Here is a 21,759-nt window from a genome sequence, read left to right as displayed (position 1 = left end):
AGCAGCGTCCCACAAACTCTCGTGGATTGAGTGACCAATTTATTATTATTTTTTTGAAGGAATTATGACCCCTGGAAAAGCCATTTGCCAATTGACTAACAACTTGGGTTCCTACCTGCTAGGTAAACAGAGGCATAAGGAAATTAGCCCAATGTTTCACCCTGCTGGGAATCGTACTGCTCCGCTCTCACCTCCAGCAAATTGTCCTTCTATTCCAAGACAATCTTGGAGGCGAAGAACAACCCCACGCTCCTACTCTCCATCACCAACCGGCTCCTCCGTCCACCCTCCCACACCTCGCTCATTCTCTCCTCAAGCTCTGACTATAAGGAGATGCTGGATTTCCTCAAGTCCAAAATCGAGAGGATCCATTCAACTGCCTCCACCCTCCAAACCACTATGCCCTCCCCATCTCCACTCTCCGACCCCTACCCATCCCTCCTTCCACATTTAAAACCTGTCTCGCCCTCCTCTCTATCACCACCATATCCAGCATGAAACACACCACCTGCTCCCTTGACCCCATCCCCACCGCTCTCCTTCCCTCCAAACTCCACCTCCTCTCCCCTCTACTCTCCGAAACCATCAATTTTTCCCTATCATCTGGTGCCGTTCCCATCCGCCTAAAAACAGCTATAATCAACCCATCCTGAAAAAACCTTCCCTGGGCCCATCCCTGCTTTTTAAGTACCAGCCCATCTCCAACCTCCCTTTCCTTTCCAAGGTCCTTGAAAGAGTCATTGCTTCCCAGCTTCACTCATTCCTTTCCTACTGCTCCCTTCATGAGCCCCTCCAATCGGATTTCCATGCTGCTCACAGTACGGAAACTGCTATGGTCAAGGTGACAAATGACATCCTGTCCATCTGTGACCAGGGCTTCCTCTGCCTCCTCAACCTCTCTGCTGCCTTCGATACCATGGACTACTCCATTCTACTCCATTGCCTCTTCTCTCACCTCAACCTTCAAGGTTCTGTCCTTGAATGGTTCAGGTATTATCTCTCACACCGTCTACAATTTGTCTCTGCTAACGGTTTCTCTTCCAGCCCCCACATATTCTTGTGCAGTGTTCCCCAGGACTCTGTCCTCGGTCCTCTCTTCTTTAACCTCTACATGCTCCCACTCGGTGACATTATCCGTAGACATGGAGTCAACTTCCACATGTATGTGGATGACACCCAACTCTATCTCTCTGCCTCCACCCTCGATTCCAGGACAACTGACGTCCTGACAGACTATCTGTCTGATATCAAGTCCTGGATGAGAGCCAACTTTTTACAGTTGAATGTCAATCAAGACTGAGGCTCTCCTGATTGGCTCCACCAGTGTCTCCGCACCTCAGGCACTGGCAGGATCAGCATCCATGGATCCACACTCCACCTCACTGAGCCAGTCAGGACCCTGGGTATCTTGTCCGTCCCTCAACTGTCCTTTCTCCCCCATATCCATGCCATGACCTGCTCAGCCTTCCCCCACCTTGGCAACATTGCCTGACTCCGCCACTGCCTCACCCTTCAGGTCGCCAAAACCATCATACATGCATTTGTCACCTCAGGGTTTGACTACAGAAACTTCCGTCCACAAGTTGCAGATCTTCCAGAACTCTGCAGCTCACTTCTTGTCCTGCACCAGGCTCCGTGACCCGATCACTCCCACTCTCACCCGGCTCCATTGGCACCCCATCCTTCAGAGGATAGAATTCAAAATCCTTGTCCTCACCTTCAAAACCCTTCATGGCCTTGCCCCCTCCTACATCTTTGACCTGCTGACCCCCATATCAATGTGTCTACTACCTCTGCTCAGCAGGCTCCAGCGTGCTCTATGTCCCCTGCCCAACCCACCCTGCCATCAGCGGCCGGGCTTTCAGCCTTTCTACCCCCACCCTTTGGAACTCCATCCCACAATCCATTTGCCTTGCTCCCTCCCTTGCCTCCTTCAAGACTCGATTCAAGACCCTCCTTTTGGACCGTGCTTTAAGCCGCTCTCCTATCTCTCTGCCCTCCATCACCCCAACCCTGCCCCCCCACCCTTGGGTCCTGATCCCTGATTGTTCAGTGCCTGGGACGTCCTCCCGATGTGAAAGACGCTTTGCAAATGTAATTTTGTTGTTGATGTTGAATCGAACCCAGGTCTCTCACTTGCGAGACAATTATTCTAACTACTGAGCTATTGGATAATAATCCATAAAGTCATATAAATTCCCAAAGAGTTATTCAGTTCACTGGGCAAAACTGATATTTTCTCCTTCATAATTGTAATTCCTCATAGAATCTGGGTTAATTACAAACTGTGTTAATTACTGCATTGCTGATAAATTAGAGCAAGCAGTCAAAACAAGGCTCGCCTTGGGTGTGCCAGAAAAATCAGTATTAAGCTGGATTCCTGTGAGCTGGTAAGTCCAAACGAACCTTTAGTGAGCCCAACATTGTCTACTGTATCTGGTTTATCATACATTTAACTCCATTTATTAGAAATATTATAATTAGTACCAAGTAAAATTAACGTGTTACATGTTGCACCTTTTACTCCATTGACTCCTTATGCATATTGCAAGAAGTTCCTGGGGGATAAATGGACTATGCATAGTTGCTCACACTTAGCAAAGATGAATAAATTCATTGGTCCAAGAGTCAACTGTAAATATTGAACAATCATTTCCATTGGGTCCATGTGATTCCATTAGATAAGGACTTTAGATAGGGACTTCAAAAGGAAAAAAATGCAAGGATGTAGGGAAAGAGCAGGGCAGTGGGATTGATGGGATAGCTCTTCCAAAGAGCCATCACGGGCACAATGGGTCGAATGGCCTCCTTCTGGTCTGTAATATACTATGATTGTGTGATAAATCCCCTTACAAGGAAACACAAGCAAGGCCAATAAATTATTGACAAATTCAGAATGATACAGGTTTGCCAACCAATGTTGGCAAATTACTCATAAAAGGAGAATAGCTCCCCTAATGTGTAGTTCACATTGAGCACCCATACAGAACAACCAATGGTGGAAACAGCAGTTTAATACAACAACAACTTGCATTTATATAGCGTCCTACACACGGGGTAGCATCAAAGGAGCGCTTGACAGTGGCGGAGTCTGAGAACAAGCCATGGGAAGAGGGAGGGGCGAAGTGACTGTAAGCACGTTCAAAAAGGAAGGATTTGAAGGGAGGGAGGGACAAGACAGGGATTGGGGGAGAGAGTTCAGAGTTTCGGGACTTAGTGGCTGAAAGCACGACCACCAATGGTGGAGAAGAAGGGCAAAGGGACAAACTGGAGGCCGAAACCAGCAGATCAGATGCAGCGGTTGGGGGAGTGGGAGCTAAGCAGTTTGGATAGGGAGGGAGGTGCGAGGGAATGAAGGAATTTAAAAATGAGTGAGAGGTTCTTGAAATCGATCTGTTCAGTAATTGGGAGCCTGGCAGGGACTGGTGTGATGGCCCTATGGAGTTTTGTGTCAAATGTCATATGAATTATTATTAAGTATTCTAATATTCATTTCTAAAATATGACAATGGCAATTATTTTTGGATTGCACATAGTGCCAGGTCAAAATTCCCTTAGCATCACTTTTGTGTTGTTTATACACTGACAAGTGCAAACTAATTTTCCACCTACAAATTCAATACAAACATAAGACAAATGCCATCTGCGTATTGATGACCCTCAGATGACTCATACAGGAAATTTGAAATCTGCAGTACGGACATTTAAAACAATAGCACTGGCTTAACAAGGTCATGTTCACCATTCAATTTAATGAAAAAAGCATCATAGGAATAAATCTAGTTTTGAATGACACATTAATGCTGTTTTATAGGGTCGTACAACATATCACAATATTAAAGTACTTTTAAATAGCTGTCTGTGCACAGTATTTACAATCACAATATTTTTTAAAGAATACTTAAGGATAAACCGCTAAAATAAGACTATTGTTGCAATTTTCTCAAGCTTAAATCTGCAGACAGTATGATGTGGGATTCTATTCTTATCTATAAGCTTCACAAAAGTAACACGGGTCTGTGTAAACTCAGCACTCAGCATTTCAGCACCTTGGGATGTTCTCCCAACGTGAAAGGCACTATACAAATGTAATTTTGTTATGGTGGTTGTTGTTGTTCAGGTCTTTATCATTGCTTTTATTCTGGAAACAAATTACTCACAAAAGAATCGATGTTAAATATCTTAAAGGAAAGGATAAGTTTTAGTGCTTTGCGAAACCAGGGATAAAAAAAGCAGAAAATCATTGGGTTCAAAGGGGAATTAAAATCCAAACCACACAAATGCATCAAATAAAACTGGTGGTGTGGTGAATTTAATATAAGCATCAATAATTGTATCTATGAAAAAAGGTAGCCAGCATATCAGAAAGACTCCCATTACTATACCTAGAGTTTTGGTATTTTTATGTTCCTTTCTGCATGAGATTCTGGTATTGTTTTCCTTTGTAGAGTGAATCTTGTTTGACTTGTTTCCTGTTACTCTGCTGTGCTTTCTTGCCACGAGAAATATCTTGATGTTCATGCCCACCAGGACAAGACTGGGAGCAAAGAATGCAATGACCGGATCCAAAAGCCCCCATTGCTTATTAAATATGAGCACACCATACCATGACAAGAAATTGCAGCAAAATAATCCTCCATTCCCTTTAAATTTATTTCTGAGAAGACAATCCCAAATGCAAAAACTCTGGGAAGTGCCCAACTAATTGTAATGAACATACTTAAAACAGGCAGGGTGATTTTTGTAATGTAGAGCAATGGGTCACACATAGCATTGTAACGGTCGACGGCAATAAAACACAAGTGGAAGATTTAGGCTGTGGTCAGCATCATACCCAAACTAGAATGAATTTTGCAAAACACATAACCAAAATACCAACAGGTTTCAACTGACCTTACCATACTGTAAGGTAGTATAATCAGTCCTATCAGAAAATGGGTAGTAGCTAACAAAAGGATAAGATAATTGGTTGGTGTCTGCAGTTGTTTGAAATGTGCGATTGAAATAATCACCTCTAAGTTTCCAACAATTGTAATTATTGTTGAAATTATTATAACAGCATACGTGACTGTGTATATTGCTGCTGACCTGATGACCTTTGGACAAGAAGTATTAACAAATTCAAAACAAAACTGCATATCTATTTTCTTAGTCTGTGGAATTCATTTGTCCTCTCAGCTGTAAACTGTTGAATCACACTGTCAGTTCTCAAATATTCAGGTGGGTTATTTTAATTTTTCTCATTCCAGTTGTTTCTTTATTACTTGTTGTAGTTCCTGTATGGAAAAAATATCTTCAGTAAATATAAATAAACATTGTAGTGTGATTACTTACTTGAATTTCCCAAGCTATCTGGGGAAAATCAGTATAAAGTAAATGTAAGCATATACCTATTACTAAACATAACTATGTTACCAATTGCTTAATATCTTTTTAAAAATTGCCCCAAATTCCATCAAGCCTTTGTCTATATAAACCATTTTCTCTTAAAATTCTGAAAATTTCTTAAATTCATATTTAATTTGTAAACTTTTTCTGTGTAAATACTGTGAAAGTTGTTGCAGAGACATTGATCCTCTGTAAAAGGTATTTTGCAAATACAATTTTTTGTTGAGCTCTGACACTAAAACATCCCAACATAGGCACAGTAGGAATATTGTGAATGTAATAAAATCCAGTTTTCTATACATATTGCACTACACTGCAATTTAATAAAAGTTGTAGTACAACTGGAAAACAATAATATAATAATAATCCTTGCTCTGTTATAGCATCTTGTCATGTCAGAACGATGTCTCAAAGTGCTTCACAGGATTTACAGTGTATTTGTGTACAGCAATGTCCAACAAACAGCCATGAAATGAATAACCAATTTAATTTGGTGAATTATTGGCCAGAATACCTGAAGAAACTCCTTTCTTTTTTCGAATAGTGCTTCAGGATTGTTAACGTCCACTTGAACAGGCAGACGGGACCTCGGTTTCACATTTCATCCGAACACTAGGATTGTAGTAATTGTTACTTGCATAGCAAATGAAAACATGGTACGTTAAATACATTCCTACTAAATAAAATACTATTTTCATTGTATCTTTACAGTATGATTAATACAAGTAAATTTGTAAAACAGTAGACTGGTGTTAAATGCTTCACAATATTACAAGAAACATCCGACAGCAATGCTAAAATTATTCAAAACTATATATTTAGTGTTAGAGAATAGATAAACCTTATCTTAAGAACTTTGAGATGAATTAGTGAAAATATCTATAATTCTGTACATAATTCTGCTGCAGATATATTAACTGAATTATATCCAACATCTATTTGCCATTTTATACATTTGCTGCAGAATTACACAATGTTTTAGACAACATTAAAATTAGAAAAAATATTAATTTGTGTAGTGGGTAATAGCATACTGGATGGGATTAGGAGACGATACTCCACTCCAAATGCAATAAAAATGGACTTATGATTCACCACAAGCCAAGAATGTCAACTTTGCCATTGTGAGAGGTGGCAAAGTGGCAAGACCGCACCCACACAATGGGGGAAAGAGAATTGTAGAGCTATTCACTCCATGCTATTCTTTCACACCTCCCAGCAAATGATTCAGAGATCTGAGATCATGTATTTAGCTCTTTCTTTTAGCTGAGGAAAGTGCATGCTATAGAGAAGCAAAGGGAAAGAACACAGCAATGATAAAATCACAATAAATGCAAAACAAATTCTATGTTTTGTAAAACAGTCATTTTGCTGAAAAATGTACATGTGGACTATTGATGATAAGAAACTGGTACAAATGATTAAGGATTGGTACAATGAATGTTTTTAGATAAAGAAGAGTAAAATGCAGGAACGCAAATGCTATTTACATACAGTACAGTCATGATTTAATGCAGATAGTGTGTGATACAATAACACAGTTGTTCTTAATAAAATGCAAAAAGACTACAGGTAATTCTAAAAAAATGGATTTTATTGTGTCCTACTATAACCTAATTCAAGACAGATCCATACATGTATTGGGAGATGCAATCCTTGAAAAACGTATCCAAGAACTGAATTGTGTAATCTGATATTGTTGATCCAACTCAGAATGTCAAACTCAGGTCCTTGAATCACACTACAGTACTTTGTAATTTGTCGTGAACCAGTTCACTGTGAGCCACTATCCTTGCACGATTGGACACAGTAGCACTCCCACTTAACTTCAAGAAGAATTAAATTCTGGTCTTGTATCCAGTTTTGTTGACGTAACATTGTGCAGCGAATTAAGTCGTTTTATATTATACCTCAGCAGTAAATACCTGCCTGTCCATTTCCTTGACAAATTTTCCATGGTTGATCCAAGATGAATTATAGCAGAATCGGATATGAAAATTGTGGTAGCAAAACAGTTGTAAGGAAACCTTAATAAATGATCCGCTCTAAAACATATCCTGTATGAAGGGCACTATATAGATGCAAGTTGTTGTTATTGGTGCACATTAATTTTGTGTGTTAATCTAGCTCAGTGGTAGTATTCTCGCCTCTGGGTCAGAATGTTTTCGGTTCAAGACCCATGATGGGACGTAGAACTCACATCATCTAAACTGACTCTCCAATGCAGTGCTGGGGGGAGGTTGCATTGTCAGAGAATTGTCAGAGAATCTGCCTGTTCAAGGTGGATGTTAAAAATTCCATGGTGCTGTTCGAAAAGAGAAGATAGTTTCTTTCGATGTCCTGGCCAACAATCCACAAATAAAAATTGATCACTCACTCCATGGCTGTTTGTGGGACAATCCTGTGTACAATCGCGCTGCCTCATTTGCCTACAAATACATCGTCACCTCATTTCACAGTAAATATTGTGAAGCGCTTTGAGACATCCTTCCAACATGATAAGGCATTATACCAAATGCAGGGATTATTATTTATTATTCGTACAGTTTAATAAACGCTGAGAAAACATACTTAATAGCATGCTGCACAAGCTCGGCAAGAATAACAAAACTCTTTGCATTTCGCATAATGCTTTTCATATCAGGAGGATGTCTTAAAGTGCAGAATTTTCTGTATGGTACAATACAGTGTGGAAGCAATTTTTGTGCTACACCTTCCCTGACTCCATTCAGACAGGTTGGTCTTAGCCTGGCTCCCTGCCCCTTCTTCCCTCACTCAAATTAAATCCTACCCCTCTCCTCAACCCCCGAGCGAAATTCTTGCAGGCATCCTTGACTCACTGGTCTCAAAAAGCAGCTTGATGCAGTGATGGTAAGGTGGGTGATCTGGAGTGAGAAATCTTGTGATCTTGTTAATCTTGGACACACCCCTGTTTTGCGTAAGTAGCCAATTTGGATTTTGCTGGCCTTAAAATCTATATGTTACATAATAGAATTAAGATACTGTCTTCTTGTACAAAATATAAATGACATTAGCAAATGTAATTGAGAAATAAACTCTCAATCTATAAAATGTTAGTGCTGTAGATTGTGAAAATGAATGCAATAAAAATTGGCTACTTAGTTTCCCTATTACTGTATTAACATATTGCTTTGGTGGAAAGACAGATACTAAACCTATGATATTATGATGTTAAAACCCTTGGCTTCTTTTTCAGACATTTCAGTTCAAATGGTCAGAAAAAATGGATACATAAGCCCAAAGTCACGTCTGTAGCAAGATGCCATGATGATTGAAGAGCAAGATTGTGCTGAAAGGCATGAATAGTGGTCTCAGCCGTGCTTGCACTATAACCAGCAGTAAATGCTTCTCATTTATAACGTGGAAGTATGAGCGATAATAATTCAAAAGCCAACTTTATTTTTTCCCTTAGTATCACTATTAGATACAATTTGCAGTATTCCTAAATGCAGACCATTCATTATTTAAGGATTTGCTTGAGAGAATACAAAGGGGACTTCATGAATCTATATAAAAATAGAAATTAGATTGAAAAACTGAATCCAGAACAATACTTTAAGATGCATCAAGACAGTAGAAGTTAGAGTTGTAAAGGGCAATTTCAAGTCGGACAACAAATGAAGTTATTCTTTTACTCAGATAGTAATTAATGACTGGAACAGGTTTGTCAGGAAAGGTGATTGAAGCGAGGACAGTAGACTCATTTAAAACGTAGCTTGATACTGTGATCGGAGAACTGTAAGATTGGTGTTTTGAAAGTATGAGATCAGATGAGTTGAAGGGCCTTCTTCATCTAAACTAATCTTGTAATATTGTGAATACTTTCATGAGCACCTGGAGACTGTGACCTTCCTCAGGTAAGTAGTTTGCTCCACTCAGGGTTTCTGTGTCTCCATGTTGCTTTTTCCCTGAAGCAACAATTTTATTTTGTAAATTTTAAGTCCTCCACAGAGCTCTAGGTCTTTGGATTTAGCTTTGCTATCTCAAGTTTTATCAGCTTGGTGAGGTTGAAATCTCTACTCTCCTAGGCCAAACAATGTACTTGAACAAACTAGGACCCAAACCCTGTGGGCTGATCACTGAAAGCTATTTTTTTTCAGCCTAGGAGAATGTGAATTTTAGTCACATCAGGTGGATGAACCATAGGCAAGCAAAAATTAAACAATTAATCTACAGCCCTCTTTGGAGAGCCTAAAATTTACCAAATAAAGCCATCACTTCAGGATAAAAACAAAATGGCGGAGGCAAGTCCCTGAGAACAAAAATACTGCACATAGAATTAAAATATAAAAATATTAAAATACAAACCAACTACCTGAGAAGAGACTCACCAGCTTGTGGTCCTAAAAGCGTTCCTTAAATAAAGAGTGGGATCTATTTAAGAACACCACAGATGTTACCCTATATTTTAAACACAGATCATCTTCTTCCCCTTTCCTACATTCAGTAAGTTCTGTCGCTCCTCCCTACCTCTGTGACCCACTGCAACTCTATCACCCCAATCATGTCCTTCCATCAGTGAGTATTAGACTGTTTAATGTTCTATGCCCATTGCTCCCACCCTTGTCACTGTAGAACTCCATCCCGGAGTCTCACACCTCTCACTGTCTACCTTTAAAGCCCATCTTATGTCCTTACTTTGTGACCGCAGTTTTGGTGACCTTTAATATATAATTAAAAGATCCGCCAATTGACTCACAACCGGTTTCCTACTTTCTGCTAGGTAACCAGAGGTGGGGGGACTAAGGAAACTTGCCCAATATTTCGCTCTGCCCAGGAATCGAACCCAGGTCTCTCACTTGCGAGGCGAGTGTTCTAACCACTGAGCTACAGGACTCCAAAGTTATACTATGAATGTAAATTGTATCTCTTACTTAGATAAAAGGTAAGGAACAAATGTAAGGAATTGCAAAACTTTGCCCACCATAAAATCTATCTTCTTGAGCACACTTTTGGTCTACTTCCCCTCTGCACACCATCCCACTGCCCTCCTCAGTTCCCCACTGTCCCTCAACTCAGGTGAAGCACTTTAAGCCGTCCTCCTAACCTAAAATATACTATACAAATGTAAATTGTTGTTGGTGGTCATTATTGAATATTCCTTAAATAAGTTAAGGAGTACTTCAATTATCATAAATTTTATTCCCATGTTTGAAATGGGCATTTCAAGTCTTTGTTTTATACCTGGTCCTAACCAGAAGGATGTGTCTTTAACTAGTTCAGGATAATAATATGCAGGCATCAAATTAATGTGGAAATGAGATCTAGGGATTGGACTCTTAAGTGGATTAACGACGTAACATCTAGGTCAAGCAAGTGTTAGTTAAACAGCGCAGCATTGTATTATCAGACAGATGATCAGATACCACAAAAATACCACAACCAGAACAATAGAAAAAGGAAAATAGGATTTGTTAGATCACGTATTAATCTTTGTACAGATGGTAAATAACAACAATATCTTTCATTTATATAGCACCTTTCATATAGGATAACTGCTTGGAGCATTACACGGTTGCAGACATTATGCTTGACACAATTCTCTTTGATTAACTTTGGCAGTATTGGTACTATATTAAATGCAAGTAAGTTACTATTATTTGACTCAAAATCACCAAAGAGAGCAACTGGACATTCCGGCACTGAATTTGAAATGTTTGGGGTGATCATAGAGTTCATTGATGCTTTTCTCACAACCTGCTTCAAAACAAACTATGGTTCATTGTTTTTCATCAATCACATGAACTAGCTCACAAGATTGCTTTGGATAAATAATACGTTTTGGCCCATTGTTCCATTTGTTCCTGCTGCACTTTGATAAGTATGTCTTCTGCGAGCTCTGCATAAAGATTTTTGAAGATGTCCATTTATCCTCAACTGATTTGTCCTTGAGTAATCCCTTCAATCTATATCATGTAGCTTAGCCTTTATACCCCTAAAGTTTACCCAAGGTTTGGTAGAAAGGAATATCAATAAAACTTTAATCAGATTGCAAAATATGTCCTCACAACAAAATCTGGGAATGAATGGAGATTAATTATCAATAACATCTATATCCACACCAATATCTCTTAATGAAATGTTATTTTTAACTGAACACCTAGGGAACAAAATACCATTTCATTGTTGAACATTTCTCATGATAATAACAAACATTTTTAGAGATCCAGCAATTTTATTTCACATTTACAGGAAACAAGTTTGATTGATTATTACATCTCTTATAGGAAAACCTATGGCAATACAAGGCAGGCACTGAGTACTTGTCGTTAAACTTCAAAGTGACAGTCTCTATTGGCTGGTATGAGCTATATATACATTATGCTATTAATAAGTTATGTTCTGATAACATGAGTTCTGCTTTCATATTATCATGTTAGACAGCTGTAAACTCACATGTTATTTTTCTAGTTGCCATTTAGTTTCTCTGTAATATAATACTATCAAAAGACAAAATGGAGAAATCTATTCCCAGAGATCTTCCATTATTGTTCAGTGGCCGACTGCTAAGAAGTGCATTATAGTTGTCAAAAATGACTTACTTTAGGATTTACCCTGTGTGTTTCACATCCGCACACTAGTATCTCCAAGCCAGACTGAGATTGTTGTGTTTCGTTTTGTAACATTTTTATGCATTCACCTATCTCTCCTTTCTTTTTGCAGCTACTTATCCTGGTAAGATATGAAATGCAAGAAAGAAAAAGAAAGGAAGAAACCAGGAGAGAAAAATATAATTAATATATATAAAATTGCCTGTCTTGCTTTTTTCATTAAACCAGAAAAGCCTCGTAACACACTTTGTTATTTGTACAATATTGCATAAATATTGCTCGCACAAATGTACATTGTTACAGTTTAGCTAATTTGACCAATTTAGATGCTGAGGTGGTTTAAGTTTTCTTGGCAGAATTTTGTGAGGTTTCTTGAAACATGTACTGCTTTTCACCTTGTATAACAATGATCCATTAAGCTTTGAATATACATGTGTGCAGATGATAGTGTTACAGTATTATACTACTAGAATAAAATCTTTTTTAATTTCACCTATATTAAATGAATATAAATTTCTACATGTTTTGTGAAAACTAAATGCTCTTGCATTGCATTTGTAATATCCATTTACCAACATTGGTCAACTCCGCCACTTCCTCACCTCTCAGGCCGCCAAAACTCTCATACATGCCTTCATTGCATCCAGGCTTGACTATGCCAGTGTCCTGCTTGTTGGCCTTCCCAACTCTTCCTGCCACAAGCTACAGATCATCCAGAACTCTGCAGCTCGTGACTTCTCCCGCACCAGGTTCCATGACCCCTAAACACCCACCCTCGCCCAAATCCACTGGCTCCCCATCCCTCAGAGGATCGAGTTCAAAATCCTCATCCTCACCTTCAAGACCCTCCATGGCTTGCCCCCTCCTACCTCTCCAACCTGCTAACCACTTATCAACTTGTCCGCTCCCTCCGCTCACCATGCCCCAGCCTGCTCCATATCCCTCGCCCGGCCCACCCCACCATTGCCGGTCGGGCCTTCAGTTTATCCTCTGAGGGATGGGGAGCCAGTGGATTTGGGCGAGGATGCGTGTTATGGGGTCATGGAACCTGGAGCGGGAGAAGACACGAGCTGCAGAGTTCTGGATGATATATCTACCCCCACCCTATGGAACTCCATCCTACATTCACTTTGCCTCGCACCCTCCCTTGCCTCATTAAAGGCACGTCTCAAGACCCTCCACTTCGACCGTGCCTTCGGCCACCCTCCTACCCTCTCTGCCCTCCACCCTCCATGATTCCAATCCCCCCCCACCTCCGCTTGGGTTCGAATCCCTGACTGTTCAGCGCCTTGGGCCGTCCTCCCGTTGGGACGTGAAAGGCGCTTTACAAATGTAATTTTGTATTGTATTGTTCTTTTAAATTTGATCTCACGTCTTATTTTACAATTCAAAAAGAGCATTACATCAATAAATTGTTCTTATTTAGAAAAATAAGGCTTCTGTAATTTTAGAGATTTGGTTTTCATTTAATAGTTTAGTCTATTGCCACAAAAATTAATTGATAACTAAGTTGTTAAACCTCACAAAAGTTCAATTAAAGTGTTGTCTCAAAAATACTGTATGGTTTCACCTTCTTTGACATATATCTCGTCCAAGTTAAATACATCAAATGTTAAACATCAATGTAATACAGCACTATAGAAAATGTAACATGGTAAACAACATTTGACGTAGAAACATAGAGAAATATAATACCTTTTACATTTACCCAGTTTAAATTTTGTTTTCACAAACAAATGGAATACAGTAAGGAAATACTATATAACATTGTATGAGTCCAATTCTCTTTTACGAATAATTCAGGTGTTAGTTTACGCTGAATTATGTGGCAATGCTGGTTTAAAGTGCACACATTATCTGCAACTCCATGAAATCTGGATTATAGTTACTCTGGAAACAAATTCATTATAGAAGATTCGGGTCTCAGAATCTGACAAGTAAGGATTGATTTTAGTGCTGTGCGAAACCAGGGGTAAAAGAAAGCATAAAGCACTGGGTTGAAAGCGGAATTAAAGAAGCCAAACCATGTAAAAGCTTCAAATAAAATTGGCGGAGTGGCAAAATTAAGGTAAGGATTAATAATACTGCTTAAATAGAAAGGTAGCCAAGAGAGTACAAAGATTCCCATCACAACCCCTTGGTTTTTGGCAGCCGTTTTTTCTTTGGTCTGCAGCACTCTAACATTGATTTCTTCTTTAGAGTTGATGTTATTTGGCATGTTTCCAATTTTTCGAGCATGCTTCCTTTGCACAAAATATATCTTGAGATATATGCCTAAAATGATAAAGGTGGGAATGAATAATACAATCAATGCATCCATATGTCCTCCAAACCTATACTCAATACAGCTGCCTTTACAGGAAATTGTGGTTCTATAATGACCACTTGCCTTTTTAGTGAACTCTGACAAAAACACGCAGGATCCATAAATAATAGCAAACAGCCAATTTAACGTAATAATCAAAGCTGTCATAGGAAGAGTCATTTTTATACTGTAGAGCAGAGGCTCGCAAACTGCATAGTAACGGTCAATCGCAATGAAACACAAGTTATATATGGATACCGTAGTTAACACCACATCCAAAGTTGAGTGAATGTCACAAAATGTATCCCCAAAATACCAACATGTTTCAACAGACCTAACCATGCTGAAAGGCAATACGAAAAATCCCATCAGAAAATCCACAAAAGCTAAAGACAGCACCAGGTAATTGGTGGGTGTTTGCAGTTGCTTGAAATGTAAAATTGAAATCATCACAACTGAGTTTCCAAGAATTGTAATTACTATTGAAATTGTAATAAAAATGTACATTGTTACAGTGGTTGTTGTTGATCTGATGGATTTCGGGCAGGACATGTTAAATTCAAAGCAGTATTGCAGATCTTCTGAATTCTCAAGATTTATTGAATTCATTTGTAACCACAATCTTGAGCCACACTGAGATGAGAAAGCAGATATTTTAAAAGATATTGATTGGAGTAATCTCTACCAAGTCCTTAATCTGTAGTTATTCTGCTATTCCTGTAAAAGAAAAAATATTTTATGTAAATTTAAACATACTTAGATACACATCAGGTGAAATGTTAGGACCAACTTTCAAAAAGAGCTTTTGACGAATTGGAGTAAATTTAAAGAAGTCTAAGAAAGTTGGATTTTAGGACTTTTATTAATAATAATAATCCTTGCATTCAATATAATACCTTATCAAGTCACTGAGACTTCTCAAAGTGCTTCACAGAATATACTGTAAAATGAACTGACTGTATATTTTGTGGGTGAAACACGGCAGCCAATTGCACACTGTGTCCCACAAACAGTTGTGAATTGACTGACCAAATTATTATTTGTTGATTTGTTTTTTTTTGAAGGGATTATTACACCCAGAAAGCTATCTGCCAATCGACTAACAACTGGGTTCCTACTTACTACTAGTTTAAACATAGGCGTGTGGAGTAAGGAAACTTGCCTAACATTTCGCCCTGCCCGGGAATCAAACCCGGGTCCTCTTGCTTGTGAAACGAGTGCCCCAACCAATACCCTAATAATTCTAAACCAGGAAGTGAAAATCACAGAATCAAACTTATCACCAGTAAAAGAAAACTGAGAGGGAACACAATTCAGATTAACATTGTGGGAGCACTATCACTGTCACCCTCTTCCTGGGACAGATTTTTAAACAGGTTTGGGAATGCTGGATGACATGGATTTCAACATGTGCTAATTTGACTGTGTTCAGAGAGCTAGAAAACATGAGTACACAATGACTAAGCTTCAAGCAAGACTTGGGATCAGAAGATTATTAATCTGTAAAGTTCAGATGAAATTATTAGAAGGAACTGGGGGTTGGGAAGGGAGGCATTTTCAAACTAGATTTTAACCTCATTCCTTCAATAAAGAACTGAACGTGTTTAGGAATACTGCAACTTTGACTCTATCATTTTCTAACATGCAACTTTCTTTCAGAGCATTTATAAATATTTATTTGTTTTATAATCTGATGTTCCTATTGCACAGTGTCTGTCCTACATATTTCACATCTCTGCCTCCAGTAGTCATGTGTCTAGCTTTCTGAATATTCTAATATCAATCCTTCCTTCCTTCAGGAGCTGTTTGCCTTTACTGTTTGTTCCTCTTAACTTCATAAATGCCTAACTTCAGATACAACCTGCTCCCAATTTGATTCCACCCACTCTTTGAATGTTATCTGCATTTCTTCTCTATCACCAGCTATGGAGCCTTTCCTGTTTTGACCCCAAACACAATACGTAAACCATGTGCTGTGTTTGGGGTCAAGACAGGCAAGGCTCCAATGCTTGAGCAAAGGTTGAATCATGACATGAGCAATTTATTATACCTGTCTTTGTCAAAGCCTGCCCCTTAATAATGAATCAATAATAAGGCTTCAAAGCAGAACTCTGTAATATTTCTGTATCATCCATCATTCAGGCCAGGTATTTTCTGCCCGGCAGTGAGTACTAGGAACGCCACACTGTTTCATGCCTAATCCTAAAACTGAAGTTTAAAAAAGCTTTTTTGGGCAAACAACAGCGTAAATGGCACATCAAAAACAATTACTTTGCAGTGAAAAGAATCGGGTGTGGGTGGGGCGAAACCATAGGCAAGTTTCCTTCCTCTAACAACCTGGTTGTTAGTCGATTGGCGGATCGCTTTCCGTGGGTAATAATCTCTCCAAAATTTTTTAAAAAAACTGTTTGTGGGATATTGCTGTGCCCAATTGACTGCTATGTTTTGCCCACAAAATACCCAGTCTATCCATTTTACAACATATTCTGTGAAGAGCTTTGAGACGTCTGAATGACGTGATGAGGCGCTTTATCAAACAAAAGGATTATTATTTAAGGTAAATCTCCTGCAAGCTGCACCCATGTACGTAATGTTGAAATATCAGTGTAAGACATCATGGGGAAATTCTACTTAGGTTTCTATTTACGTAGTATTGTAAAGTGTGCAGAATTTGGCAACTTCTTAAAAGTTCAACAATTTACCAAATACTGAGTTCTCTAAAATGGGATCTCACCATTTCAAACATCCCATCATCAATAAATTCGACCATTGCTTCATTTCCCTTAACTCCTCATCCAACTCCCTGACACCCAGTCCAATACCATTTCATATTAAATATTAAACCTTTAAAGAGTGTTTGATAGATCTTACTCATGTATTAATAATCCTCTTATGGATATAGTACTGAGATATCCTCCATGTACTGGTTTGGTGATTCTTTTATTGTGTAATAGCAAATAATTCAGAAAATCATCAAAACAACAAGTTTTTAAAATTGAAATTGAATAATTGCATCTATTCTGTAACAACAGGTTGTTGAACAGGCATGGAATTGCATGAAAGAAAATAACAGTTATTCTTTCAATACTAAAGGATAGAATGAATTAAGAATCTTAAAAATTGAAATAAGAATTTGTGTAATGACTTGGTATGGAATAAAACTGAAAACCTTCAACTTTTGTTATCAGTTGATATTATCAACTTTTAATTGATTTTAATTTAGCAGATAATAGATACATACTTAAGGTTCAGAACTGTCAGCAGAATGAAAGATTTAAGAAAATAGCTTAATAGTCGACAAGTATTGCAACTATCAAAAATTCTGCACAATATTAAAACGTAGAAGTAATTGTTTTACTCCTATAGAAGTTAAATATAAAGCTATCAATACCTTTATTGCAGGAACTTGTCCTTCAAGAGAGATTGCAAGATCTTTACTGCATAACTAACTACTGCTGCTCAATCCAATCCCAAAATGCCGCTGCTGGTAATCCAATCCAAATGTAGTCAATTTAACCCAGAATGTAAGATCAGTGTTCCCTTTTCCACAGACACAGAGTTACATTGTGTCTTTATGTGGCTATGAAGCAGGACACACATCAAATTCAGATAGAAAGCCTTCCAGTGAATTTTAAGGAGATTAAAGTATTTGTCTTATGTCCCAATCTTAATGACATTGAATAGCCCAGCCAATAAGACATTTTTGTGCTATTTCTAAGCTGTGAGTAAGCTGGACAGTCCTTGAAGAACGTTTCTCCCATTGATCTAAATTAATGTAGTGTAGAAAAATTATGCTACTTTCTAAGAAAACTCACAAAAATTGCAGAAATAAACACTGGGTTGTTTTTTTAAATAAAAGCCTAAAAGATAGGAACACACAAAATGAATTACAAAATAAGAAAAAAAACAAAAGATAAAGATACAGTTAGGTAGAAAAATGTAGTAAAAATTAAAGACAGAGTACGTTATGAATACTGTACTACGAGTAGCATACTGATCATTAATAAAGGATATTAAAAACTGAAATAAGAATTAGGTAAATATGGCATCAAATAAGTGGAAAACCTTCAGATTGTGTGTGAAGCTTAAATTCTATCAATTGTTCTTTGTAATTGTATTGAAAATAGATAATAATAATCCTTGCATTTGATATAGCGCCTTATCATGTCATTCAGACACATTAAAGTATTTCATAGGATATGCTGTAAAGTGGATTGACTGTATGTTTTGTGGGTGAAAAATTCATATGTAAGGTTCAGAATAGTTCAGCAGAATAAAAGATTCAAGAAAATATTTAATAAAGTTTACAAACTTTGGGAACTTAGTAAACTGTTGACTCACCTGCATTATTCTTCACATGTAATACTGATTTCGGTCATAATTCAGATTTCATCATACTGAACCATTCACCTCCATTCTTTCCCAGCTTCACTGGCTCCCCATCCCTCAGAGAATCAAGTACAAAACCCTCGTTCTCACCTTCAAGAACCTCCACGGTCTTTCTTCCCCCTACCTCTCCGACCTCCTAACCCCATATCAGTCTGCCCTCTCCCTCCGCTCAGTGGACACCAGCCTGTTTCAGGTCCCCCGCACTTCCCGCCCCACCATGGTGGTCGGGCATTCAGCATCTTTGCTCCCATCACACTGGAACTCTATTCTCGGCCAGAGACAGTGTGATATGAAACACAAGAAATGGAAAGATTACAAAGAAGCAGAAAGACACTATATAAAAACGGAATAAAGTAAAAATGAATAAAGAAACAAAACAGAAAAGCTTAAAATGATATTTCATCCGAAATGTCTAAACAAACATTTTACTTTGCATGCTCGAATGCACTACATAAATGCAAATTGTTGTTCTAGTTGGGCTATATTTCTATGAGCATTATCTATCATCTTTTGTTGCTATCATAATGTGTGAACTTTGGCAGTGAGGTTTTACCACCCCCCACCCACCCCCACCACTTAGCTTAGACTAGGTTTTCAGCAGCCACTTACACAGGGGCAGTTGATATATGAATTGGGTTACCAAGAAGGATGATTGAGCCAGGATCCATTTAAGAAATAATTAAATACTGTACTGAAAAAATGATAAGAGTCAGTATTCTGGAATAATGACATCAAACGGGTTGAAAAGGGCTTTCTTCATCCAAACCTTTCATGAACTCTTGTGATCCCACTGCCCCCTAATGATACTAGTTAATTCAGTATAGACCAGGAGTTAAACCTGGCACTCTGAACCCTCTTTCGTCTAAATCAGGGTGGTCAAACTGCCTCCACCTCACCCCAACCCCACTCCATTTCATCTGGTCCACTCACTCTCTCCATAACCAATAAATGGTATGTTATGTTCCTGAAAAGGAAACACAAAAATATTGCTTATGCGGACGTTTCTCAAATAGGGCATCGAGCAGCCAATAGGTTGGACCACTCTGGTCTATACAGTTCAGTACCATACCACATTAACAGTTTTTCACAGTGTCCTGGCTTCATCATGTTTGATGCAAGGATCTGTGAGTGATTATTTTGGAAACAAATTAATTGTGGAAGAATCAGAGTCAAATAACCTACAGGAAAGAATCAGTTTCAATGCTTTATGGAACCAGGGATAAAAGAAAGCATAGAGTATGGGGTTAAAAGCAGAATTGAAATAACCAAACCATACAAATGTATCAAAGATAATTGGTGGTGTTGAAAAATTGATAATGGGATCAATAATGGTAGTTATGAAGAAAGGCACCCAGTAAATTAAGAAGATGCCCATGACTAAACCCAAAGTTTTTGCAGGTTTGTGCTCTTTATTTCTCGAAATTCTATTTGTCTTCCCTTCAGAAGCGTTATTTTTTTCAGTTACACCTTCAATAGCCCTGGCATGTTTCCTTGCCACCAAAAATAGTTTGATATAAATACCTAACATAATGATACTCGGAATAAAAACTCTATTACCAGAGCTAACACTCAGTTCATTGAACAGAAGAGCACAGCTGCCAATGCAAGAACTAGTTTCTAACAAGTTTTCAATTCCAGCCAGATTAATCTCTGAGAAAACCACCCCAAATGCAAATACTGTAGGGACTACCCAACTAACTGCAACAAATGTGGTTATTACAGGAGGAGTGATTTTTGTAGTGTAGAGCAAAGGGTCAAACACTGCATAGTAGCAATCAATTGCAATACAAAACAGATGAAATATTGATGCTGTGCTCATCATCATATCTAAACTGGAGTGAATTTTGCAAAACAAGTTTCCAAAATACTAGCAAGTTTCAATCAATCTCAGCATACTGTATGGCATGACAAGCAAACCAACGAGGAAATCAGCAATGGCTAAGGAAAGTACAAGACAGTTGGTGGGTGTGTGGAGTTGTCTGAAGTGTGAGATTGAAATGGTCACCATCTGGTTTCCCAGCACAGTGATCACTATTGATAAAAACCATAAAAATGTAAAGCATAGTACAGGTTGGTATGAATCGAATAGCTTTGGGACAAGAATCATTGACAAATTCGAAGCAGTACTGTACATTTTCTACCTTCTCACCAGAAGTTGAATTGATCATCTTGCAGTCCTTGGAAAGGTGTGTATGTCGGCTGTATTAAATTATTGATGGCAAGTTTCTTTGGTAGCACATGAGTTTGTGTCCACTTGTCTAATTAAAACTATCCTTTTTCTCACTCTAAAGTTAAAGAAGCTTGAACATTCATAACTGCATAATGGTTACAACAACTTACATTTATATAGCGCCCTTCACTCAGGGTAGCGTCCCGGAGTGCTTAATTTATAATCGGAGCAATTATAAATTATACCTGCTGTGTCTATATTTGCTTCATCAGCTTTGAAACTCGTGTATAACATGTGAATTTATTGGGGTGCAAAATGTTATGTCCCATAACAGATCATGTTGAAACTGTTATAAAACAATGCATTTTTCACCCCCATTATATACTTGTGGAGTCCTGGGTTTGATTCCCATGCAGGACAAAACGTTAGACAAGTTTCCTTACTCCACACACCTCTGTTTACATAGCAGTAAATAGGAACCTGGTGTTAGTCGATTGGCGAATCGCTTTTCCGGGGATAATAAACCCTTCAAAAATAAGTGAATAAATAAATAAAAATAATAATTTGGTGACTCAATCCACAACTGTTTGTGGGACACTGCTGTGTACAATTGGCTGCCACGTTTCGCCCACAAAATAAACAGCTCACTTTACAGTGTTTTCTGTGAAGCGATTTGAGACATCTCAAAAATGTGATAAGACGCTATATCAAATGCAAGGTTTATTATTATTATTTACTGAATATTTGCTTCAAGAAAATTGGACATTGCAATTTTTGATGCGCGTATTTTTCATTTTGTTTCCTTTCCTTTGTTGTGTTCTCTAGATGGAGTTATTCAACGCTCCGATATCTCACAAAAAATGTTCATTCATCATATATGCTACTGTACAGTAAACTCCAACAACCTATTTGACCATTGAAGCTGAATTCATTTC

At 38.3% G+C, this 21,759-nt stretch overlaps 3 protein-coding genes across 3 annotated transcripts; all 3 read right to left on the bottom strand.

The window, feature by feature from the left end:
* Positions 1 to 4,260: 4,260 nt before the first annotated feature.
* Positions 4,261 to 5,138, bottom strand: LOC103182325 (trace amine-associated receptor 4-like). The gene is given in 2 exon segments (XM_042333334.1): positions 4,261 to 4,601; positions 4,604 to 5,138. Coding segments are annotated over 2 exon segments (876 nt in total).
* An 8,707-nt stretch (positions 5,139 to 13,845) lies between these two features.
* On the bottom strand, positions 13,846 to 14,874 carry LOC103182324 (trace amine-associated receptor 4-like). The gene has a single exon (XM_007899303.2). The coding sequence runs from the start codon at positions 14,872 to 14,874 to the stop codon at positions 13,846 to 13,848; it is 1,029 nt and encodes a 342-aa protein (XP_007897494.1).
* A 4,912-nt stretch (positions 14,875 to 19,786) lies between these two features.
* LOC103182323 (trace amine-associated receptor 4-like) lies at positions 19,787 to 20,822 on the bottom strand. The gene is given in 2 exon segments (XM_007899302.2): positions 19,787 to 20,683; positions 20,685 to 20,822. Coding segments are annotated over 2 exon segments (1,035 nt in total).
* Positions 20,823 to 21,759: the final 937 nt, after the last annotated feature.

This window comes from Callorhinchus milii, unplaced genomic scaffold (genome assembly GCF_018977255.1).
Source record: "Callorhinchus milii isolate IMCB2004 unplaced genomic scaffold, IMCB_Cmil_1.0 Scaffold3, whole genome shotgun sequence".
Taxonomy (NCBI): Eukaryota; Metazoa; Chordata; class Chondrichthyes; order Chimaeriformes; family Callorhinchidae; genus Callorhinchus; species Callorhinchus milii.
The sequence above is the reverse complement of the archived record's forward strand: the minus strand, read 5'-3'. Positions and strand labels throughout refer to the sequence as shown.

Bases quoted from the DNA above. Each gene is read 5' to 3' on its own strand.
- LOC103182324 (XM_007899303.2), bottom strand. From the start codon at position 14,874: ATGAATTCAATAAATCTTGAGAATTCAGAAGATCTGCAATACTGCTTT.